At 39.0% G+C, this 27,119-nt stretch overlaps 1 protein-coding gene across 1 annotated transcript; it reads left to right on the forward strand.

The window, feature by feature from the left end:
• The first annotated feature begins 152 nt into the window (after positions 1-152).
• On the forward strand, positions 153-24,217 carry ubxn4 (UBX domain protein 4). Its single transcript, XM_041807735.1, has 13 exons — positions 153-306; positions 4,725-4,827; positions 8,030-8,058; positions 8,413-8,531; positions 8,754-8,895; positions 10,832-10,910; positions 13,295-13,349; positions 15,161-15,325; positions 15,795-15,922; positions 17,598-17,700; positions 21,477-21,608; positions 22,825-23,042; positions 23,816-24,217. The coding sequence occupies exons 1-13, from the start codon at positions 225-227 to the stop codon at positions 23,952-23,954; spliced, it is 1,494 nt and encodes a 497-aa protein (XP_041663669.1). The 5' UTR covers positions 153-224; the 3' UTR covers positions 23,955-24,217.
• Positions 24,218-27,119: the final 2,902 nt, after the last annotated feature.

Raw genomic sequence — 27,119 nt, forward strand, 5'->3', positions numbered from 1 at the left:
GTCATTTATCACTAATACGTCCCTCTATAGATCAATCGATCTTCACTGATCACTTGTAAGTTTATTTTTCACACATGCCATTCCTCTCGAAAGAGGGCCAAGATGACGTGTCTACGTCTATTCGTGTGTGATGACGTGACAGGAAGCATTATACTAATGTTTAACCCGGAAGTCTGTTCCAGCTGACTCTGCTGATGTCGGTGTTAGCTTGGTAGTTAGCAGATATGCTGTGGTTTAACGGATCCATCCCTGACGCCATCAGCTCCGCCAAACAGCGGGGCTCCGTGTTCGTGGTTGTCATCACAGGTATGTTCACCTGTTTGAAACCTGTCCGTGTTCCTGTTAGCACTTAGCTAACGCTAAATCCCATAGAACAGCGCTAGCATGCTAGCCTGTTAGCCACTTAGCAGAACTGAGATTACGAGCCTCCTAGCTGTTAGCCTGTCAGAACCAAAATAGAAACTGTTTTTAGTTAAAACTCAACATTTGCACCGGTTTAATCAGGCCAGTGTAGACATTTAAACTTGTTTAATAAGCTTAGTATGGACATTTCAACTAGTAAAACCTGATAAATAAAGAAATTTAAACTGGTTTTATCAGGAGAACATGGACATTTCAACTAGTGCAATCTGATAAATAAAGACATTTCAGCTGGTTTAATCAGGCAAAGACGGACATTTAAACTGGTTTAATCAGGTTAGAAAGGACATTTCAACTGGTTTATCGGGTTAGTGTGAACACTGAAACTAGTTTAATGAGGTAAATACGGACATTTACACTGGTTTAAGTAGCTTAATATCGACATTTAAACTGGTTTAATTAGATTAATACGGACATTTACACTGGTTTAATTAGATTAATATCGACATTTAAGCTGGTTTAATCAGAAAAATATAGTCATTTAAACGGTTTTAATTAGGTTAGTATGGGGATTTGAATTGGTTTAATCAGGTTAGTTTAGATAGTTTTAACTGATTTATGTGGAAGATATGGACATTTAAACTAGTTTAATCAGGTTAGCAAGGACATTTAAACTAACCTTGTAAAGCAGATGGATATGCCCCTATACATGTTTCTCAATGGTGAATCCATCTTGCAAAGCTCCTTTATAAACAGATTGAGTGAAGGGACCAATCAGGAGTAAGAGGCAGTACTTTTGGGTGCGGTGGAGTCGTGACATAATCAGGCAGCAACAAGAGGCCAGTGCAATTATGGTGGAAGATAATAGCGTGGATGCTGCTAAAGCGTCAGTTTTATTAGAAGTTGACGACATTTCATTGTTCAAAGAACCAAGAACAGCATTTATTTCTTTTCTTTTAAAAAATGACAAAAGTTGTGTACTAACATGTCTACAGTCACCATGGTTCACGTTCTACAGCTACCTATGGAGTTAAGTTGTCAATCGCTGCCCACACCTACACCATCACGTGTTTTGCTACTCTGACTGGGCCGTAAAGATGTGACAGACAGAAAGTTCATCCAACCACCCCTCCAAGTTTTTTTTTTTTTTTTTTCAAAGGCTCTATCCGTTCCCAAATACAGTCTATGGGAGGTTTTCCAGATGGATGTGTGAAATTAATCCAGAATGGACATTTCAGTTGGTTTAATAGGGTCTGCTGTTGGGGTTCTTGTGTTTCCTGCTGTCACACCTTAACACCTACCAATCAAAGGTCAGTACAGGGTAATACTCATGACGCTGCAGCAGTTGGACAAGCTGCACGTCACGCAAAAGCGGCGGGGCAACAGCCTGATCAGCAAGGTAGGTTGAACATTGCTGGTGGTTCCCAAGGTGTTGTCGACCAGTTCTCAACTGTTTCGGCTCAACCTGAGGCAGTCTCTCTGGGTTGGCAGCCATAATGTGACTTTTCTTCAGGAGGACTCTCTCGCATATCTGTGATGGCAAGGGAGCTGGCTGGGCTTGGGCCATTGCTACCTTGTTTGAGGTGAGGCACCCTGGCACTGGTTAGACTAGTGTGGGTGGTTAAACCTACTGGTCCTGCCATGCTGATGGACGTCACACTGAGGGGGTGGCACTGGGTGGTTGTGAGTCGACTGGCCCTCTTGATATCAGAGGTAAGGCCTGTCAATGAGCATTTACCGCACGCCAGACTGACCTATTCATAGGGCTTGGCCTTGTTCATCTCAGTCTACGCTTGTTCATCTCAGTCTACGCTTGTTCATCTCAGTGTACACTCCAACAGCTGAGTGAACGCTCTGTGATGGAGGGGGTTCCCCATCTCTGAGGAAACCACTGACATAATTGAGGCAAGCTTCAGGGCAAGACTTGATGGAAAACTGAACTGGGCAGGTGACCAAGGTGTAAGGCTGCAAGGGTGATGTGGAGGTCAGGGTTCGTGTCCTTTGTGAGGCAGTAGAGGGCCACCTCGGCACAAGTTATGCCTGTTCGGCTTACAGGACCATACAGACCCTCAAGTCAGCTGCATCCTCTCCATGTTGCTCTGCAGTACGGTGCCTGATGGTACGATTCTGACAGAGGAGTCAGATATCAAGACTCAAGAGGCGGTGAACAAGCTCAAGGTCGGCAAAGCCCCACGTGTATGTTGGATTCAGGCTGAGATGCTCAAGGTGGCATAGTTGCATGCTCTCATCTGCCCCTTGTGGAAAACAGGCATCATTCCTACTGACTGGAAGAGGGGCATTGTTGTTCCAGTCTGGAAGGGAAAGGGTGATGTGGAGAGAGCAACAATTAAAGGGGTATTACTCTTGTCTCAGTGCTGGGGAATTTCCTTGCATTAATTCTGATAATTTGGTTCATACCCTGGTATTAGGGTTATGGTTTATTTCATACCTTGGAATTGGGATCACAGTTTGGTTCTTACTCTGGTTTTGTGGTACAGTCTTAGACAAGCATGAATTCTGAGTACTACATCCTTTTCTTACTCAGATTCCCTTTAGTCTGTATGTACTACGTAGTTTAGCTTACGGAAGAGTGGTATGAATCTGTGTATCATTCATTCGGTTGAAATTTGATTGATAATTGAATAACAAATAGCCAAAATGAAAAACAGGTTGTTTTTCATTTATTTGTCTCTAAAATCAAATAATGAAAAAAAGGTCTTGTTTTCAATTCAGAAACAAAATCAAATAAACAGTAAAGGAATCTTTTTAATGTTGGGTATTTATGCTGAGATCAAAGAATGGAAAATGAAAAAAAAATAGCCACGAGTAGTCAGTTTGATAACATTATTCATATGCATAACTAAGTGCAGGTGTTGTGTTCAGAAAAGCATCCGTAGAATCATGTGCCCAGCAAGTTGTTATAATTAATATTTCATTCAGATGAGTTAAAGGTGGTTCATTGTAATTGTTCTTATTGGTTGTAATTTGTGCTTCACATACAGCTTACGCACAATCAAATTTAGGGAGAAGTTTTAATGTAGCTATAAATGTTTTGGCAAAAAAGTAAAAAAAAAAAAAGGGTATGAAATGTTCTCATGTATTTGTAAAACTGCACATTCTGGCAGGATGATGATGCTGTTCTAATAAAAAGGTGCTGGCATTTGTGCTCCATTTATCATTATAGTAAGCCTGAGCTCCCTGTGATGGGCATGTGATTATCTGGATGCTTTTCAAAGCATAACACCTACAGTGCTGTGAAAAAGTAGGCTATTTACCCCCTTTCTGATTCCTTAAATTTTTTGGATTATCAAACCAATTTTGATGAATTTTGAATCTCACAAAGACAACCTATATAAACACAAAATGCAGTTTCTAAATGATGATGTTATTAAGGGAAAAAAATCCAAACCTATCTGGCCATATGTGAAAAAGTACCCCACCCCCCCACCGTTAAACCAACTGTGATTAACCACATTTCTTGGTAAGCTGGGTTCATCTATCAGCCTGAAAAAAGTTACAAAGCCATTTCCAAGGCTTTGGGACTCCACAATCAGAGCCATTATCCACAAATGGAGAAAACTGGGAACAGTGGTGAACCTTCCCAGGAGTGGTGGGCCAACCAAACTGACTCCAAGAGTGCAACAATGACTCATCCAGGAGGTTTGATGATCCGAAACATTTAAGTGTGATACATATGCAAAATAATCAAGAATCAGAAAGGGGCAAATACTTTTTCGCTGCATTTTATGTGCTAGTCTGGCTCTGGCAGTTGGTTACAGTAAAAGTTACAAATAAATGGTGATCAATAGGAGCTCAGACATCCGGGAGAGACTCAAAGTAGAACTACTGCTCCTCCGCATTGAGAGGAGCCAGATGAGGTGGTTCGGGCATCTTGTGAGGATGCCTCCCGGACATCTCCCTGGGAAGGTCTTTCGGGCATTTCCATCTGGGAGGAGACCCCGGGCAGACCCAGGACACGTTAGAGGGATTACATCTCTCGGCTGGCCTGAGAACGCCTCTGTATCCTCCCAGAGGAGCTGGTGGAAGTGACCGGGGAGAGGAGTATCTGGGCTTCTCTGCTGAGACTGCTGCCCCCGCGACCCAGACCTGGATAAGTGGAAGAAGATGGATGATGATCAATAGTTGTGATCTCAATATTGATCAAAATAATTGTGTTTATGATTTTAGCATAAATATTGCAACCCTGATGGCAGTTACAGTTCCAGTTTTTTTTACATCTGTTGTTTTTCTTAAACTTCTGTGATAGCTGGAACAGTTAACAAAAATTAGGAAAACAAACCAAAAAGAACAACAGCACAAAATGAAAAACATGATTAAGGGTTTGAATTTAATGTTTTCTGCAGGAGAGGACGAGCAGTCAGCTCAGCTGATGGCGAGCTGGGAGAACGAGCAAGTATCCGAAGCCGCAAATGACTGCTGCGTGGCCATCAAAGTGGACGCCAAGAGGTACTTATCAGGTTAACCAAGCTGAATCATCACACTTATGAAGCATCGTCACATAATTCTGTTTCATAATCACACAATTCTGTTATTTCATCACATAATTCTGCTGAATCCTCACAATTCTGTTGCGTCATAACATAGTTCTGCTGAATTTTTATGTAATTTTGCTGAATGGTCACATAGTTCTGCTGAACCATTACATAGTTCTGTTGCATCATAACATAGTTCTGCTGAATCATCACAGATTTCTGCAAAATCATTACATCGTTCTGCTTAATTTTTCTATTGCCTATTGGCTCATTGACAAGGAAATTCCTGATCACATGAGTGATCACATGATCAGTAAATCTGAACAGTGATTGGTAGAAACTGAAGATGTGTTTTGGGGCTTCTCCATTACATGGAGCGACTCCACTTGACTTGGTTTGCCTTGGCATGGCAGCCCAGTGCGGCAGAGGATTTGCTTTTCCACCACAACCGAGCTTCCCGTTTGAGAGTGTGTATAGAGCTGATAACGCAGTGTTTTGAGCCCTCCTCAATCTCTCTACACTGTCTTATCTGATTGACTTTACATTGTTAGAAAATATCGATACACTGATATATCGCGATATTTTGCGGCACAATAATGTATCAGTATTTTAAAATGCAGTATCGATAATTTTTTAATTAGTAATTTGCTTTGTTGGTGTGGTAGTTTGTGGTGTAATTTCACCACCAGGCTGCTAGTTGGCGGCAGGCACCGCCAGCTGGCAGCAAGCAGTTGACTGTTCCCTCTTCTCCTCTGCTTAGACAACAAGATCACGTCACACTTCCAGTCTGAGCGAGGCGGTTGCTCGTGCAGCTTTTGCTGCATTCATAGCGGATATGTGGACTTATTTTGGCTTCCAAACATTAAAGGCAGTACAAACTTAGACAGGAGTCAAGTTATTTGTAAGATATGCCACGCCAGAGTAAAGTACTCAGACAATACGACGGACCTGACAACATAGCGATGGCTTAGTGGCTAACAGCTAACATGAAAGAAGCCTGCAGAAGCTACCACTGGTTTTTACTCATGCAACCTTAAATACAGTCAATACTTGGTTTTATTTGTAAGGTTCTGCGCCGTGTAGTGAACGTTAGTAATGACGGCTTCCGTGATACAATCAAAACACTGGCCCGTCATGTCCTCTTCACGACACAGTCCATCAGTCCTTAAAGTTCGACATGAGGATCAGCTTGTGTCCCATAGTCTCCCTCCACAAGCACCTTGTCATTACGTAAAGACATACAAGCTGAGATACCGTGAAATATAAAAGATTGGAGTACATTTACTCTATATTGATTTATTTTTCCAGTTGTCTCATAAAAATCCTAAAGGCATTTTAAAGGGATACTTCAACATTTTGGCAAATTCGCTCATTGCCGCCATAATTCCTATAGTCTTAGTAATAGGTTCGTTTCCTTTAGTTGTCGGTGCAAGCTGTTTCAAGATTGGGGGGGACCGTTAAACCGTTAAACTGCGAACGCTATTTTAGCAGACGGAATTTTTGCTTTCCCTCATCAAACTCATCAAATACACAATCCAACAACTCCAAAACTCCCTGGTGGACAAGTTGTGACCTGCACATTCACCACGCTATGAAATAATAACGCATAATTATGTAACATTACGACACATGAAGCAAATACTCGGAACTATTTCTTGAGTGAACCACTGGGCGGAGTGACACAGTGCAGCAGCCATGTCTGGAGTGTAGTTCCGGCTTTGCATTTAACTTTAAAACATCTCCGTCTCGTAATGTTCAATGATTATTTCATAGCGTAGTGAATGTACAGGTCACAACTTGTCCACCAGAGCGTTTTGGAGTTGTTGGATTGTGTATTTGATGAGATTGATGAGGGACAGTAAACATTCCGTCTGCTAAAATAGCGTTCGTGGTGCAGCTGGTTTAACGGTCCCCCAGCACCGACAACTAAAGGAAACGGACCTATTACTAAGACTATAGGAATTATGGCAATGGGCGAATTTGCCAAAATGTTGAAGTATCGCTTTAAGTAACTACAGCAAATGGGAAAATCCTCATCTTCAGATTGCATGCAGGACCATTTATTTTATAATACACTATATATTTTTTTATTTATATACTATACATAAAATTTTAATTCATTTTTATTAATAGATTAATTCTAGTATCTTCCATATTAACCTAAAATTGCTTAGTTGCTATAAATACATATAAATATTGCAATATTGCCCTGCTCATAGTATTGCAATATATCACAATTTGACAATATCGGCAGCCTTATATGGGAATACGTATCATATCACCAGATTCTTGCCAATACACACCCCTAGTTTTAAAGCAAAAATCAAACTGTAGATTGACAATGCTGCACGCCACTCTGCACATTCTCTCTCCCTTTCTCTCTCTTTCTGCAGTCAATAAACAAACAATTCACGCTTATCATCAAAAGAATAGACAATCCTGCATATAAGTTAAAGAACAGTCTTCCGATTTTTGATTTATGGGTCTCTAGAGAGCAGAAAATGAACACAGTAATATTTTTGGATTGGGTAGTGAGAATTGTTTGCTGTACTAGCGCCAGTTAATACATTAAAGACTGAATCTGTCATGGACTAAATATTTTGAACATCTCCAGCATTTTACTTTTTCAAAAGTCTAGTTATACGTCTATCAGAAGGAGAAGGGGGAAACTTTTGTTATTAGTAGGTGCAGATAAAATCGTAATCTTGGATCCTTCCTGATCTCACTCCTCAGTGTGAGAAGCTGTGCGCTGTCGGTCGATAGTATGCACAAAATCTCAAGTTTTGGTCTTGTGTCATAAATGTTTAAGGTGTACAGTGAATGCTGACATTAAACCACCAATGTGAGTGATAGACAGCTGAAGCAGAGGCAGGGATAAAACGAATCTTCCCGTCTCCCCATGGGGTGAAAAATGATCATAGATGGTGGGTATCAGTAGCAGAAGGTGTAAATCCCCCCAGAAAGTCGCACTCTGCGAACTCTTCGATGTCAGCGTGGCGTGCTTGGAGGTGGGGCTGGCTTGCTTTGGCCCTGCTCATAAGGCTCTGCGAGGCTTGACTCGGTCAAACTGGTGAGGCAAAAGCAAATCAGCATGGCTTGGTTTGGCCCGGCCAAAAACCATAGTGGAAAAGCCCCATTAGTAACCTAATGATGCTTTTTTTTTTTCTTTTTCACAGTGAGACATGTGTGCAGTTCTCACAGATATGTATCCTTTACAACTACAGTTATTGATCCCTGACAGACTGCTGATAAATCATTAGTAGAACTGTTAGATCACAAATACATCTGTAAGAACTACGATTGTTCTCTGATTGATCACCGATAGATCTTTTAGATCACCTATAGATCACTGTTAGGAGACTAGAATTTATTTTCTAAATCGATCTCTGTAACATCACTTATAGATCCCAGATAGATCAGTCATAGATGTCTGTAAGATCATTGATAGATCTCTGATAGATCAGATAGATCACTGATAGATCTCTGACAGATGACTGCTAGATCACTGACCCAGGTCAGATCAGTGATATGTTTTTCCTTAAGAACCCCCCCATTTAAGATCCAGTGGTCTGCATCCCATCAAGCTTCTTCATTGGAGAGAACGGGATCCCTCTGGAGATCATCCCTGGCAGCCCTTCAGCTGAGGAGCTGATGAAAAGGATCCATAGGGTGAAGCAGGTACCAATTTCAGTACCTCTCAGTACATGCACTGGATTGTAGTGGGATTATGTTCAAACAGTGACCCACTTTAATATTTTTCACATAGTACATTTATAAACCAGAACTTTAACTTCCACTAAAGTCAGTTTAAAACAAAGTAACTGTACTTCAACCGTAAACTGATAAACACCTGTGCCTGTTCTCTGACTCTCATTTACACTTGTACCTGTTCTCTCACAGATGCATGCTGAGCAGATCAAAACAGACTCAAGTCCACATGTGGGGACTGGTTGCCTTGACAGCGCAGTATCAGATCCAGAACCAGTTGCAGCGTCAGACCCCGGTCCATCAGAGCCCAACACCTCAGCTGAGACAACAAAAGGTCAGACTTCTTTTATCTGTCTATTGAGCTGCTGATCTTTTTGATATAGTTATCCTCTAGATGTAGTGATCTGTGGTCTGGATGTATTGATCCGTGGTCTTGATTAATTGATTGGTGATCTGGATTTTAAGATGATCTATGGTCTGGATGCATTGCTCTATGGTCTGGATTAAGGTTGTCCCGATCAGTATTTTTGGCCTCCGATCCTGATCCGATTTTTTAATAGTGACTATCTGCCGATACAGAGTCCCGATTCGATAGTCATAATTACCTAGATCACAGTTTCAATTGTTACTACTAGATATCTCAGACTTGTTCCATTCAGTTCAATACAGCCAATATTCCTGTTTAAAACATAAAATCACATTTCTGCTCAGAATGGTGCAATAGCTCAGTTTCACTTTAATTATCTGTCAAAAAATAAATTTACATATTCACTTAGTGCAGTGCTTAGTATTCAATCAGACAATCAAAATCCACTTAAAGTGGTCAGCTGAATGACCTGAGCAGTCAAAAAAGTGAACTCAAATAACCTCAGATTCACGGTGGAGTAACCAAGTCAATACTTACATTAACATATGACTTCAATAAATGAATTTTAAGTATTATGATTCCACTTAGAAGTTAACTTGACTGTATTAGTCACAACAAATTAATGAATTCAAAACATCCCAACTCCACTTTAAAGTGGTGTAAACAGTTGAACTTGAATATGATCAAAAACATATAAATCATACAGATTCAAAACAACAATCCTTATTAAAATGTAGCTGCTTGATCAGAGACATGAACCAAAATATTAACAGTGCAATAAAACCCAAATATCAAATACAAGCACTCTTATTTCAGTGCAATTTCTAAAGTGCAACTACAGCTGCTACATCACTTTATCCCCCCCTCACTTTTATTTCTTTACCCACTGTTACTTTAAAATGAAACTGGCGTGCATGTAAAACTGCACGCTTTAACTCGAAGGTGGAGGACTCAATCCAGTGTGCAGTGAGACTCAGCAGTGACATGGGGCAAACATCTGAGCTCCAAATGTCTGTAGTGAAGCTAACGGCAGTGAAGTTACTTTTTTGAATTCTCTAGTATGCTGTCACGTACTTTGTTGTACAGCTCCGGTAATGTAGTGTCAGTAATGTAATGTCGAGATGGCAGGGCATAGTGTGGGTCTAAAACCTCAAGAAGACGATAAAAACCCTAGTTCTCCGCAATGGAGATGGGCTGGTTGTCCAGCAAGATGAATTTGACCATCTTTTCTGTTATCTTTTTGCCTTATCGCTCTCTCGAGGGTATTTGTCTTTCTTCTGAAAGTCCAGTGTGTTGCTTCGGTGAAGCTGCCTGTTGCTGTAGTGAAGTCACCGTATTCTGCTGCATGTTTACTTCGGAGATGACAGATCAAATTTGTAGAGTTAAACACAGCTCTGCTGCTACCACCTCATGAAATGGTTGTGTTACAGATGCTGCAAGTGGCCGTCTGACTATTTTCGCTCTCACGTTTTAAGTATTTCCAGACCTCTGACAATTTAACACACGAAAGCTAATGTTGCTACTGCTGTTTGTTGCTACTGGCGTGTTTACGGCCTGTCGTAAATTGTGCTCCATTTACAGCAACTGACGTAAATGATCGGCTGGGCTGATCGGATCAAATTGCTGATCGCCGATCAATTAAAAATGCTTAGTATCGGCCCCGATCCGATACATGTAATTGGGATTGGGACACCCCTGGTCTGGATGTATTGATCTGTGGTCTTGATTAATTGATTTATGATCTGGATTTTATGATGATCTATGGCCTGGATGCATTAATCCGTGGTATTGATCTGTGGTCTGGATACATTGATCTGTGGTCTGGATATAATGATGATCAATAGTCTGGATGTATGAATTTATTGATGAATTGATCAATTAATGTATTGATTGTTTTTTATAGATGCTCTGTCAGTTGCTCCAGATGATGAAAACTCTCAACAAAATCAAAGTGAGGAGAACCTGGAGGCTAAAGTCGAAAGGTAAGATCTACCATAGACCCAGACATCTACCACAGCCATAAACCAGCAGACCCTAACAACCTAAACCTCCAGACCTGACCCCATCATTATATCCCACTAGACCCCTACTGCTACCATAAACCACTAGACTGCTGTCACCATAAACCAGGAGACCTCCACCACTATAAACCATCAGACTCCTGTCACCATAAACCATCAGACACCTGCCACCATAATCCACCACCCCCACCACCATAAACAATCAAACTCGCACCACCATACTACCGGACCCCTACCACCACCACCATAAACCACCAGACCCTTATGACCACCGCCATAAACAACCAAACTCTAACCACCATACTACCAGACCTCTACCACCACCACCATAAACCACCAGACCCCTACCACCCCAGCTATGAACTGCCAGACCCCTACCACCACCACCATAAACCACCAGACCCCTACCAACCCCACCATAAACCACCAGACCCCTACCACCACCACCATAAACCACCAGACCCCTTTGACCACCTGCATTAACCACCAGACCCCTACCACCACCACCATAAACCACCAGACCCCTTTGACCACCTGCATTAACCACCAGACCCCTACCACCATAAACTACCAGACCCCTATGACCGCCAGCATACCAACAAAGGTAACTTTGTTGTGCAGACAGGAGTTTGGCATCTCAGAAACAGAAAATAAAATCACTGATTCAATATTTATGACACAAACAGACAAATCAGGGATATTCATTCATACAGCTTCATCTAAAAAAAAGAATATGAAAAGTTCAGTATTTTTTGTCACTCATTTCATAAAGTGAAACCCATATATTATACAGACTCATTACACAGAGTGAAATATTTTAAACATTTATTTCTTGAAATGTTGATGATTATGGCTTACAGATAACGAAAACCTAAAATTCAGTGTCTCAGAAAATTAGAATATTACATAAGATCAATAAGAAATAGATATTTTAAACAGAAATGTCAGGCTTCTGAAAAGTATGTTCATTTCTATGCACTCAGTACTTGGTTGGACCTCCTTTTGCATGAATTACCACATCAATGCGGTGTGGCATGGAGGCGATCAGCCTGTGGCACTGCCCAGGTGTAATGGAAGCCAGGTTGCTTTGATAGTGGCCTTTAGGTCATCTGCATTGTTGGGTCTGGTGTCTCTCATCTTCCTCTTGGCAATACCCCATAGATTCTCTATGGGGTTCAGGTCAGGCCAGTTTGCCGGCCAATCAAGCACAGTAACACCATGGTCATTGAACCAGCTTTTGTACCTTTGGCAGTGTTGGCAGGTGCCAAGTCCTGCTGGAAAATGAAATTAGCATCTCCATAAAGCTTGTCAACAGAAGGAAGCATGAAGTGCTCTAAAATTTCCTGGTAGATGGCTGCGTTGACTGTGGACTTAAGAAAACACAGTGCACTAACACCAGCAGATGCCATGGCAGCCCAAATCATGACTGACTGTGTAAACTTCACACTGGACTTCAAGCAACGTGGATTCTGTGCCTCTCCACTCTTCCTCCAGACTCTGGGACCTTGATTTCCAAATGATATGCAAAATTTACTTTCATCTGAAAAGAGGACTTTGGACCACTGAGCAACAGTCCAGTTCTTTTTCTCCACAGCCCAGGTAAGACGCTTCTGACATTGTCTCTGGTTCAGGAGTGGCTTGACAAAGAGGAATGCCACATTTGTAGCCCATGTCTAGGATTTGCTCTTGATGTGCTGACTCCAGCCTCAGTCCACTCCTTGTGAAGCTCTCCCAAATTCTTGAATGGATTTTGCTTGACAATCCTCTCAAGGCTGCGGTTATCCCTTATGCTGGTGCACCTTTTCCTACCACACTTTTTCCTTCCACTCAACTTTCTGTGAATATGCTTGGATACAGCACTCTGTGAACAAGCAGCTTCTTTAGCAATGACCTGTTGTGGCTTACCCTCCTTGTGGAGGGTGTCAATGACTGTCTTCTGGACATCTGCCAAGTCTGCTGTCTTCCCCATGATTGTGTAGCCTACTGATCCAGACTGAAAGACCATTAAAAGGCTCAGGAGACCTTTGCAGGTGTAGATTAGCAGATTAGGGTGTGACACCATGACTTTCCAATATTTAATTTTTTCATGGTATTCTAATTTTCTGAGACACTGAATTTTGGGTTTTCATTATCTGTAACCCATAATTATCAACATTTCAAGAAATAAAGGCTTGAAATATTTCACTCTTTGTGTAATGAGTCTATATAATATATTGGTTTCTCTTTCTGAAATGAGTGGCCAAAACTATTGAACTTATTAATGATATTCTTATTTTCTGAGATGTACCTGTATTGATCTGAAAACAGGGATATTTATTCATGTTAATTATTCTTACTTTTGTCAGGCTGACAAAGAAACTGGAGGAGCGACGTGAGCAGAGAAAGGTGGGAGAGGAGGAGGTAAGGGAACACTTTTCCTAAGTTTAAATGATTACAAGTCAAAAAGTTGAATTTTATAAATATTTGGCCACAGCATACACTGTGCTATGCTGTGGTTTATATCTGTGGTCTGTAGACATGATATAATTTTAGTACTGTGGTTTATATCTGAGGTCTGTAGACTACACTGTGGCTTATATCTGAGGTCTGTAGACTACATTGTGGTTTCTATCTAGGGTCTGTAGACTACATTGTGGTTTATATCTGAGGTCTGTAGACTACACTGTGGTCTACATCTTTGGTCTTTATACTACATTGTGGTTTATATCTGAGGTCTAGAGACTACATTGTGCCATAACAACTACATTAAGCCACAACACAACACATCAATGTAAAGCCACAACACATCATAAAGCCACAACACAAAAACATAAATCCACAACACAACAACATAAAGCCACAACAGAAGTGACCGGGACTCCAACTGTATAATTGGCCTGGGTTACTGGGGACTCCTATTGCCGACGGACCAAGTTACTGAGGCAGAAAGTTGCAGAAGTTTTAATGAATGAAGTTGGAAAAGTAAGTGCAAATATGCTATTTTTTTGTAGCAGTGATCGATGTCACCTTCACTTGTGCTTGGTTTGTCAACATCACTCAGGAATTTGATGTTTTTGCCACACCAACTGCAGACTACCGTTTCAAAGTCTAACCCAAAACTGCAAAAAGGACAATACATCGTAACCTTTAAGGGGGGAAAATGATTCTCATTAAGTTCCAATGCATGTTTCAATTGTTTGACTGTGTTCAACTTCGTAGCATTAGCTTAATAATAGCAACGCCCAACACATGGATGGCAAGTTACAGTTGTACAAGTTGCACCCAGTTGCACCTTATGTATGCACGGACTAGCCAACACAGCCATACAAACTTGGGATGCACGATAATTATGGGTACCGATAAAATATCTGCCGATATTACATATATTTTACATATTCTAATTTTCCTGATAATAAAATATTAACCAATAAAATCCACCGATTATAAAGGCATTTGTTTTCTTTCTCACAAGACTGCACATTCCAAAACAGACTGAATGAAACCACATCAAAAAGAGCAGGCAGGGATACATCAATGAAAGCAGCGGTGGGTCAGGAGACTGTCAGACTGATTTTGTCATTATAGACGTTGCCTTTTGGCTCTAACAAACTTTCTGCAGTTTCCAGTGCCTGCTCAATCAGTGCTCATCCTGGTATTAGCCATTGGCTAGGTCTTAATGCCTGCGGCTAACGCTAGTTTTAACGTCGTTAGGATAAAAACTTTCAAGTGACTTATAAGATCCATTGTGCTAAAACTCGAGGACTGTTTTCCAGTCTTTGGGATCTTTGTGGGGCAAATTTTGCAAACACTGTCGTCTTATCCTCCCCATAAATGCTGAATAACTCCGCCAGTACTGCTGTATTGCTAACCTCTGTTAGCCTCTTGGCACTGAGGCTGCTTCCTCTTCTTCTCTGGTCCTTAACAGAGGGTCTCGTGCTGCTTCACCACCTACTGTTTTGGAATGTGTAGTCTTGTAAGAAAGAAAACAAATGCCTATTATATATTATCGATGGAGTTTATCGTTTGATATTTTGTTGGGATAATTAAAATACGTAAAACATAAGCAATATTTTTTGGTACCAATAATTATCGTGCATCCCTTGTTTGTAGACTACATGTCGATCTCTGTGTGGTCTGTAGATGTGATAGAATAACTCTTGACTGTCTGCAGTAACACATACATACCTCAGTGTCTGATCATCCAGGTGAGCTCTACCCTTCCTGTGTTTCAGAATGAGATCAGGAAGGAAATGGAGCGGAGGAAGTTGGGAAAAGACATGCAGGACTTTAAGAAGAAACAGGAAGAGGAGAAGACCAAGAGACTACTGGAGGAGAGGAACCGAGAGAAGGCTGAGGAGAGAGCAGCCAGGGAGCGAGTCAAACAGCAGATCGCTTTGGTCGGACCATTTTAAAACCTTATTTTCATTAATCTATACTTATTAACGTCCATGTACTTTAGCACCTCTAGGTTTACATACGTTGATCACCTTTCCCTTATGAATAGAGGCGAAGATGAAAATATTAGCCCCTATGAAAATGTCATAGTGCTGGTAAAAAGAGACAGGCATTATTAACCCAGCTTTTCCAAACATCTTAGTGTTTTTTTGGATGCTAACATTGTTTTACTTAGCACACAGAAACAACATCTTTTACTTTGTACTGTTCAAAGCTTGTAAAATTAAGTTAAACTGAGGGTTTTATTCACATTTACACACGGTCTAAAAACTTGAGTAAGGGTTTGAGCTGTCACTGGAGAAAGCATCAAGGCAGAGCATCTGCTGTACCATTAGTTGTTGGTCCACCAATCAGCCCTGCTCTCATCACTCCAAGTCAAATAATTGACAATCATCTATTTCTGTTCTCTAGGACCGAGCTGAGCGAGCAGCACGTTATGCCAAAATCCAGGAAGAAGATAAAGCTGCTAAACAGGTTGCTCAGCAGGTGAGAACCATGGAGCAGGAGGCCAGGAAGGAAGCGATGCTCAGGGAGAGGAGGTACGAGATCTATGTTAGACTCTACATATGCATCTGGGCATCAGTATGTATGAAAGATCTATATCTATGGATCTATCTGTATGGATCCACCTCCACGGACCTATATCTATGATCAGTAAATATGGATCATTAACTATAGATCCATAGATGCTCAGGGAGAGGAGGTACAAGATCTGTGTTAGACTCTACATATGCATCTGGGCATCAGTATGTATGAATGATCTATATCTATGGATCTATCTGTATGGATCCACCTCCACGGACCTATATCTATGGATCAGTAAATATGGATCATTAACTATGGATCCATAGATGCTCATGGAGAGGAGGTATGAAATCTATGTAAGACTCTATATGTGCATCTAGGGATCAGTTTCTACATATGATCCATATCTATGAATCAGTTTCTACATATGATCCAATCTATGGCTCTATATCTATGTCTGATCAATATCTATGGATTTATAGCTATGTCTGATCAATATCTATGGATTTATAGCTATGTCTGATCAATATCTATGGATTTATAGCTATGTCTGATCAATATCTATGGATCTATACTTATGTCTGATCAATATCCTATATATATCTAAACACTGAATTGCATACTGGACAATGGGGGCGCTCCACATATACCAATATAGATGTGATCATCTCTATAAATAGATAATAATAAATATATTTATCACTTTAAGTGTGATTATCTAACTAGATATTAATAAATATATATGTACCAAGATAAATGTGATTATCTCTATAAATAGACATTAATTAGTATATATACCAATATACATGGATTAATCTCTTAAAACAGATATTAAATACACAGTGCTTAACAAATGTATTAGACCACCTGTCATATTTGTCTCAAAGACCATCCAGCATCATGAAGTGCTTTAATGTGGACTCTTTCATTTTCAGTGAGCTCTCCATGTTTCACCATTTTGAACAGGAATGAGGGATTTCAAGCTGAATTCACTCAAATTTGAGCTGGCTCACTGGGCTTCTCTGAAAAGTCAGAAATTAATCAAGCGCAACATTCAACCACTAAAACTAATTTTTCTCTTCAGGAATGCAAGTAAATAACTGTAATTTGACATATTAATCAAGAAATATTAATGTGCTTTACTATTTTTTCAGTTTCTTTTAAATCAGTAAATTCAAAAATTCATGGATAACAATAATAATAATTATATTTTAACATTACAAATATAATTTGGGTTAAAGAGCTTCTACATATTGGTGTATTAACCATTGCAGAAACATAAAAAATGATTTTGGTAATTACCAATGCTGTTAATTTAGGGCAGCTGTGGCATAAACCTTACTTTTGTTAGGGTGGTCTAATAAATTTGTTAAGCACTGTAGACATATATATATATATATATATATATATTTGTGTGTACCAATAAAATTGGGATAATCTCTATAAGTAGATAATGATAAATATTTATATACATGTCATGTCTAATAGATAATAATGATAAAAATAGATATTGATAAGTTTTATATTGAAACAAATTTCATTATCTATCTGTCTGTGTTTGTGTGTGTGCTATTATTTCTCTCTTAATGGACTTTGATAAATTAAAAGCACTGAAGTTTTTTGAAGTTGATTTTTAATTTCATTGCTATATAAGATCAATATAATATAATTCTGTTTATTTTATGTCAGCACCGTGGCTAGGATACAGTTCCGGCTCCCTGATGGTTCCTCCATTACAAACACGTTCCCGTCTCAGAGCAGATTGCAGGAAGCTCGTCAGTTTGCTGCTCAGGTGGGTTTTGTTTATATCCTGTTTATCATCAGGATCAGGATGAAATTTTACTTGTTGACATCCTCATTGCCTGTCATTATAACACTCCAGTCATAGCTTTGGTGCCCCACCAGCTTATCAGAGTGCTTACCTATGACCTTTGAGACTCTCGCTACATACCAGGGTTAGAGTATTTTATAACTTCAGAGGTTTAGGTTTTGATGATAATAATAATACATTTATTTGTAAAGCGCTTTCAGTCGAAGCGCTGTCCATAGAGATAAAATAAAAAAAAAACATCAGAGAATCCACAAACAGACAAACATACATGAACAAGTGGGTCTTCAGCTTTGCTTTGAATACATCAGTGGAGGATGCCTGCCTGATTTCAACAGGTAGACTGTTCCACAATGTCGGTGCACGGAAGGAAAAAGCCCACTCCCCTACCGTCTTTTTATGGACCTTTGGGACACTTAGAAGCCCAGTCCCCTGGGAATGCAAAACACGAGTAAGGACATAGGGGTTCACCAGATTTGACAGGTACAATGGGGCAATGCCATTTACAATTTTATATGTTAGCAGCAGCAGCACCTTAAAGTCTGCTCTAACCTGAACAGGTAGCCAATGAAGAGAGACCAGCACTGGAATAATATGCCCATATCTACTCGCTTTAGTCAGAACGCGAGCTGCTGCGTTCTGGACCATCTGCAGACCATGAAGGCTCTTTTTTGGCAAACCTGACAGAAGGAAATTACAGTAATCTAAACGTGACAAAACAAAAGCATGAATACACCGCTTTCCACTTTATTAAGCAAATGACATTTTCTCTTATTTTCCGAAATATCAATGCAAATGGCAAGAGTATTTTTCAAGTCATCAGCCGTTAGAGCATAATTCAGATGTTTTTGAACAAACTTCATAATGACAACCGTTATTTTTTGACAAATAAAAACCTCAAAATGCACTTCTCCACATTATTAAGCAGGCCACAGGTTTCAAGTAATATGGGAAAGAAAAAGGATCTCTCTGCTGCCGAAAAGTGTCAAATAGTGTAAAGCCTTGGACAAGGAATGAAAACATTAGATATTTAATGAAAAATTAATTGTGATCATTGTACTGTGAAGAAATTTGTGGCTGATTCAGAGCACAGACAGGTTCCTGCAGATAAAGGCAAATGAGGAAGGTTTCTGCTAGACAAATTCATCAGATTAAGAGAGCAAATGCTAAAATGCCATTACAAAGCAGCAAACAGGTATTTGAAGCTGCTGGTGCCTCTGGAGTCCCACCAACCTCAAGGTGTAGGATCCTCCAGAGGCTTGCAGTCGTGCATAAATCTACTATTTGGCCGCCCGATCCAATGCTCACAAGCAGAAACGGTTGCAGTGGGCCCACAAATACGTGAAGACTCATTTTCAAACAGTCTTGTTGACTGATGAGTGCTGTGCAACCTTGGATGGTCCAGGTGGAGGAGTAGTGGATGGTTGGTGGATGGCCACCATGTCCCAATAAGGCTGTGACGTCAGCAAGGAGGTGGCGGAATCATGTTCTGGGCCCGATTCATGAGGATAGAGCTGGTAGGCCCCTTTAGGGTACCTGAAGGTGTGAAAATGACCTCGGCAAAGTATATAGAGTTTCTGACTGACCACTTTCTGCCATGGTAAAAAAGAAGAGCAGTACCTTCTGTAGCAAAAGTGCCATTCTGGGAGGATATTCTGACATCCTGCAAAGAAATTGATGCAGAAACTCTCCAAAAACTCACAAGTTGGATGCAATAGATGCAAGAATTGTGAAGGTGATATCAAAGAAGTGGTCTTTATGTTAACATGTAACTTGGCCTGTTAAGATGTTTTTGATTGAAATAGCTTTTGATTTCAGTGAATATGACCTCCTGATGCTGCAAATTCAACAAATGACCATTTTCAGTTCTTTACAACCAAAAAAAATGTTTTAAAACTCTGTCCTGCTTAATAATGTGGAAATGTGTATTTTGGGATTTTTATTTTACAAAAAACAAAACAAAACAAAAAAAAAGGTTATTATTATGACATTTGTTCAAAAACATTTGAATTATGCTCGAATGGCTGATGACTTGAAAAATATTCTGTCATTTGCATTAATATTTAGGGAAAATAAGATAAAATATCATTTGCTTAATAATGTGGTAAGTGGAGTAAGTACCTTAGCATCCTGAAACGACAGAAGTGGTCTAATCTTGGCGATATTTCTCAGGAGAAAAAGGCTACTCATCACCTCTTTTACATGAAAATCAAACGAAGGAGTTTTATCAAAGAGCACACCAAGATTCTTTACTCTGTCTTTGCAGTAAATAACACAATCACCCAAGGACAGAGTGAAATTATCAAACAGATGATTTAGTCTCGCAGGTCCAATAACCATCATTTCTGTCTTAGCAGAGTTCAGAAGCAGGAAATTTGTTGATAACCAGCTCCTAACAGCTAAGAGTTAGGGTGTATTATTATAACTACAGAGGTCTAGGTTTAAAAGATAGCTTATTTTATTATAACTACAGAGGTCTAGGTTTAAAAGATAGCTTATTTTATTATAACTACAGAGGTCAAGTTTAAGAGTTAGAATATTTTATTATAACTACGGAGGTCTAGGTTTAAGAGACAGCTTATTTTATTATAACTACAGAGGTCTAGGTTTAAGAGACAGCTTATTTTATTATAACTACAGAGGTCTAGGTTTAAGAGGTTAGAGTATTATATTGTGTTTTATGCACCTTATTCCTGGGGCCGCTACTGTACATCTGAATGTGGGTGAAATTCCGGTGCTAAAATGGAAGTACATTAAATACATTTATTCTAGTACAGCAGGCAACGATAGATGCTTACTATGACTGACAGTTGTCTCGATTGGAATTCACCTTGAATTTGTAAATATTGATATTATCAATTATTTTTATTATCATATGTTCACACTGTCTGTATTGTTATGCTGTAAATAAGTAAACAAGGTGGATACCACCTTATTCCTGGGGGGTCTCCTGCTGTGAATGTGGGTGAAGCTTCTTTTACAGTAACAATAATAGCAAACGCGATTCTTCTAAGGGCTTACTAAGTGATTTACTGTCAACAGTGGTTGTTCTGAAATAAATATTCGCTGCAATGAATACTGCTTCATTTTTGTTAAATCTATAAAGTTAAATGAATTAAAAGTTTTAAATGATATTTTCTGTAATGCTCAGTACTTGTTACTTAGTTTGTTGTACTAATTACATGACAAAGTTAAATATATGTCTTTAACAGCAGTGTTTTAAACATGCTGTTCACTGTTTAAGTGCATTTGGGATGTAATTCTTTCAATATTAATTAATCCTTAATTCAAAACTTGACGTTTACTAAACTGAAGAGCTGATAACTTGAGTCATTATTCCCACATTTTAAGAGGGATTAGTTGGTGGAATAAAAAAATTCAGCAACCTCACAAACTAGAAATGTTTTCTGAAGGTGGTGTCCAAACTCGTATAACAAAACCTGAATGTCTATTAATATACTGTTATGAAGCTAATAAAGTTAGCTGAATATGCTTGTCTAGAATTTCCAAGGTAATGTCGTCACTTTGTACTCTTTAGTAGACGGCGTAGAGATAATAATATTAACCCATTAGAGGTGAAACAAACGAACTTTACATATTTTAATGTCCAAATTGCTCTAATAATCACGTTTCTGTGCAAAGTCCAATTTAGATAGAAAGGACCAGAAGTTGTGCCCATATTTCACGCAAAGAATCAGTGGGGCTAGGAATAAGGTGGATATGTTTTGGTTCTGTTTCAGGAAGTGGGAAATCGCTATGGTAACTTTTCCCTGGCAACCATGTTTCCACGGCGAGAGTTCACCTGTGATGACCTAGACCAGACTCTGCTGGAGCTGGAGCTTGCTCCAAGTGCATCCATCGTGCTGCTACCGGTGAGTCTAGGACGTCACAAGTTCACATCCAAGACAAGAAAAGCAGTGCAACCTCCTTTTCCTACCCTTCTATTCTGTAGATCTTGAAATCCCCTCGCTCCTATCTTTCTAGTCTGTTAATCATCAAGTCTCCTCGTTCCTGTCCTTCTAGTCTGTATGTCTCTGTTTCCATCAGGGGGTCTGGTTGGATTCAGTACGGTTGGTATGGTTTGGTACGCTAAACCCCAAAATAGTTGGCATGTCCACAGACACCCGTGCCCTCAGTTGGTAGGCAGGCTATAAGGTGATGAATGTGAAGTTCCATGCAGCACGAGTCAGCTGGTCCAGCTGCAGAGTTATAGAAAGGATGAGTTACAGAAATCACTAGGGAATAAGCATTAAACAGCTTTATACCATGGTCTTGGTGAATACTCGATTCTGATTGGCTCTGGAAATTCCATTGATGTCAATTAACTTCTGATATACGGACACCTTTCGAACTTCTCAAGTAGTCCCAGTCAAAAAAATCTTTTCACTGTTCTAAATTAATGCACAGCAGCCATTAGCCATTACTCCATTAGAAGTAACTATAGCAACCTGAAACAGTCATATTTTCTGGGCAGGGAGTACAGCGTTACCAGCCTTAGAAGCCATGGACCGTCATCAACCGTCATCAACCATCACTTTACTGACGTAATTAAAATGACAGACTGTAGGTTTAAGACCTGTAACCTAAGACGGTCTTAACTTTTATATCTGAGGTTGTTGACATAAACACGACTATGGAATGAGAGGTTCTGTTCTGTGTTAACCGCTGTCAGTACAGCTACTCAGCTGATGGAATACGTGTACAGAAATTCTTAGAGTTGTAAAGCTACGTTAATATGTGAATTTATCTCGTCTAGAACAGTTTATACGACAAAATATGAACGTTTAGAGCTGTACTGAGAAATCGCCACATTAAAAATAAGATGAAAGTTTAGCTGGTGTTAAAATCAGACTAGATTAAGTCAGAAATCCTTGGTGGGCTGATCTCGTTTTAAAATAGTCTGCAGCCTGAAGTTTCACAAACACATTGAACAACCACAGAGCGATGTTTTCACAGGTTACCTAAAGTAAGAAGTAGATTAATAACTAGTTACCACTATGCTGCACCATTTTGCTTTGCTTGTACACTGTTTGGACTCATGTTTCAGGTCTCTTTGTGACTCCTCTTTGTTCTGGTTTTTCCTTGCAGCAGTCCAGCAGACCTTCTAATTCGGTTGCTCAGTCGTCTGGCGGTGGTATCTGGGCAGTTCTGGGCACGCTCCTTTACCCTTTACTGGCTGTGTGGAGATTCCTCAGCTCCTTCCTATTTTCAACCCCACCTCCTCCAGGCACTGCATCCAGAGGCCCCGCCCACCATCAGTCCAACTCCTACACAAAGTCCACAGCAGCACCAGACACAACAAAGAGGTAAGGGTGACCACCAACGCCGACTTAGTCTTGATAGACTGGTTCAGTTTATTCTGTCTTTAAAGGGTTCAGTGAATTTCTGGCTTAGTGTGCTTAACGAGAAAAATGTTTAATTAGGTTTAATGAGCTCAACAAGTGAAGAGAAGGAGGCTTATTGAGCTACAGGATTCGAACATGTTTTGTAATGTTTCTTATATTTTTGTTTTTTAATGTTTCTGATATTTTTGATGCTTTTTAATATTTCAGATATCTTTGTTTTTAGTGTTTCTGACATTTTATTTTTTATTTTTCTGAATTTTTTTTTAAATGTTTCTGATATTTTTTTGTGTTTCTGATATATATTTTTAATTTTTTTTGACATTTTTAAAATAATCTTTCTGATACATTTTTTTTTCTTGATACTTTTGTTTTTTTATGTTTTTTTCTGACATTTTGTTTTTTTAATGTTTCTGATATTTTTGTTTTTTTAATGTTTCTGATTTTTGATGTTTGTTATTTCTGTTTTTCAGTGCTTCTGATGTTCTTTGATGTTTTTGATATTTTTGTTTTCAATATTTCTGATGTTGCTGTTTTATATATGTTTCCTAAATTTTTGTTTTTATAATGTTTCTGATGTTTTTCAATGTTTCTGATGTTTTTCTTCAGATTTTTTTTCTGAATATTTCTGATATTTTTGATGCTTTAAAATGTTTCTGATATTTTTTATTTTTTCTATGTAGTTGCTGTGTTGGTGTGTACTGTACTCATTCCTTCTTGTGTCATGTCTTTGTCAGAGAAACTTCGTCCAGTCAGAGCACAGAGAAACGCCCCCGAGACTTTAAGAAGGATGGTAAAATCTGTCGTCTGCGGACTCAGGAGGACAGTGAGGATGACAACAACACGTGGAACGGGAACTCCACCCAGCAGATGTAGCGCCACCCTTAGGTCTTCTGCTGTAATTGTTGAGTCTTTTGTCTAACTATGTTTCAGGCTCTGCTCCTCGCCTGCATGGTGATAATCAGTAACCAATAACCAATAACCAGATAGGCTCAACATTAGACTGGCTCACAGTCTTTACTTTTGGAAATGTTTTATTTTGAAAGGACAGTGAATCATCTGGATGACTTCCTGTTGTTTAAGCCTGTTGTTGATTTTTGTTTGTTGTAAAAGCAAAAATAAAAAAACATCAACCCTCAGCTTTCAGCACACTCTGACCCCATTGTATACCTCACATTGAAAAACATTTAGACTGTGTTTACACCTCAAACTAACATCCATTTAGACCCCATTTAGACCTCACATTGATATTCATTTAGACCCAATTTATCCCACCAACTAACATCTATTGTAGACCCTGTTTACTGAACAGATTAATTTCATCTAGACACTGTTTATTCTTCACACAACATTCGTTTAGACCCCATTTAGACCTCACACTGACTTCCATTTGGACCCCATTTTGTCCTCAGGTTGATATCCGTTTACACCCCATTTAAACCTCAGGTTGATATCCATTTAGACCCCATTTATACCAGTCACTAACATCTAATTAGACCCTGTTTATACCTCACATTAACATCCATTTAGACTCCATTTACACCTCACACTACCATTTATTTAGACCGTTTTACACCTCAAACTAAGATCTGTTTATACCTTTGTTATGTTTCACACTAACATTCATTAAGACCCTGTTTACATCTCACACTAACAGACCTTATTTAAACCTCACACTAACACCCATGTCTTTACCTCAAATGAACATCCATTTAGACTGGTTAAATCTCACATTAAAATCGAGTTAGACCCTGTTTACACTGTAAATTAACATGTGGTTGCTACATTTTTAAGCTGTTAAAGAGGCACAACTTGCCTCTTAAGTGGTGGCTAATTGGCCTTCATTAATTCTTAGCATCAGTGTTGGGCCTAACACATTACAAATTATTAATTATTAATTTTATATACAAATAATTTTTGCTCTCAACCTGTTTTGTTTTCTGTGGGCAGAGAAAACAGTCATATATAGCATAGTTCACATAATACTTACTTCGGTTTATGATATGGTTCTTCTGAATTGAACAAAGTCTTACATCAAAAACTTAACTCATCTGTAGGAATAGAGGCAGGATCTTTCAAACAAGCAAACTAACTCAGCTGAGTTAGCAATAATCCACTGCCACAATAGTCCAGAATAATCAACATGCTTAATAATTATTGGTAAATTAATTGATAACTGGTGTTATTTTTTAGGCCTTTAAAATACACATTAAACCTATTAAAATCATCGTAAGTGATCCTAAAGTAATGTTAAGTGGCAAATATCAGAGAAACAACTTCCACTGGACGATGGCATAGAAGACATCTGTACAACAATCATTGTGGCTTATTTTATTTTGATATCCTACATTTATTTTTGAGTATATAAGGGATAAAGATATGCTGTTTTAATTCTCTTCAGATGAGGATGAACTTTCAGCTTTGGGGCCCCCAGTGGCTTGTAGGGCCCTATTCATTTGCATGGTCCGCTTATAGCAAGAAACAGCTCTGATGTCAATTACTAAATAAATGGTAAATAATTACATATTTTATCTCCAAAAGAAGTGATATTTATGGGTTGCATAAGTGGTTTTAATTTAAACAAAGTAATTTTTCTATGGCCGTTTTTGTGAGAGCATACCCCATCCTGCTCAGTGCTGAGGTTTATTGATCTACATAAGCAGCACATGGCTAATTGAATATTTATGAGATCAATAGGAACTATAGCATTTCTATTTTTAAGATGGCCAGTACATGGCCACTTAAAATAGAAATCCCTTTCCTTAAAAATACTACAGCACATATGGGAAAAAAAGGATAAATTTTGCTTTGGTAAGAGTGATTATCATTGAGGGTAAAATTAATTGATTTAATGTCTATTAGCCTAAATATGAAAAGAAATCATGAAAACTACATTAAAGAGTTTACTTTCAAAATAAGTCTTGTAGTATATTCTAAAGAGCATTATTAATGTGTGAGGTTAAGTTTGATGTCACTACAATGTGTAATATCAGAGCTATTGAAGATTTATCCTATCCGGTATGATATTTTGCAGAAGGTCCTCGCGCCTCTGATCCACAAACGGCCGCGCATAGGGAAAAATGTAATCTGTCAAGCTCCGGAGTTGATTCGTTTTCAGAAAAATCGTGTTGTAGCTCGCAGTCCACTGTGCAGTGATTGAAAAGAGGTGTGGGTTTTATAAATGTGATGATCTTATGCTGAGTTATCAAAATGGAAAGGTTGAATCTGTGAATATCCTTCTAACTTTATCCAAGTCAAGAAGAGGACAACACTAAACTATCAACAGTGGACATTTTTTTTTCTTTCTTTCTTTAACTACTCTGAGAGCCAGGATGGCTGGATTATAAAGTTGTAAGTTGCCAGCAGTCACAGCTGAATTCATCAGCTTATGAGGATCTTATTGTCAGTGGGTAAGCAATAAAGTTCATTTAAAATGCAGAGTTTCAGCACATGGCTGTTAGCTGCTAATGGTGGCTAATGAGCAATTGCAGAGGTGGAAAGTAACTAGTTACATTTACTCAAATTACTGTAATTGAGTAGCTTTTTGAGGACTTGTACTTTTTTGGGTTATTTTTCAAAATCACTACTTTTACTGAAGTATATTTTGAGTTAAATATTGTATCTAATTACATTTTAAAAAGCATCGAGTAAGTAAAAAAAAACAAACTTAAAGCCACTACAAGGAGGTCCAAGCTTTCTGCCAGTGACATGAAAATGACCAGTTGTTTGGCTTTCAGTCAGTACATGCACAGAGCAAGAGTATGGTTCCATATTTCTTCCCAAAACAGCTGTTGCATTGTACTTCAGGTTAGGTCAGACCTTATATTAAATAACCTGGTTGGAGGTCTATATTTTTTTCTTCTTGTTATTGCACGTTAAGGACAGCTCATATTTAACTGTGAAAGCCCCTTGGGTATCAAAAGTAGCTACTCAGTACTTTGAGTAAATTTTAAATGACTTTCTTTTTACTTTTACTTGAATAGGTTTATAGAGCAGTACTTTTACATCAACTCAAGTAAATTTTAACCAGAGTAACTGTAC

Source organism: Cheilinus undulatus, linkage group 15 (assembly GCF_018320785.1).
Source record: "Cheilinus undulatus linkage group 15, ASM1832078v1, whole genome shotgun sequence".
NCBI classification, from domain to species: domain Eukaryota; kingdom Metazoa; phylum Chordata; class Actinopteri; order Labriformes; family Labridae; genus Cheilinus; species Cheilinus undulatus.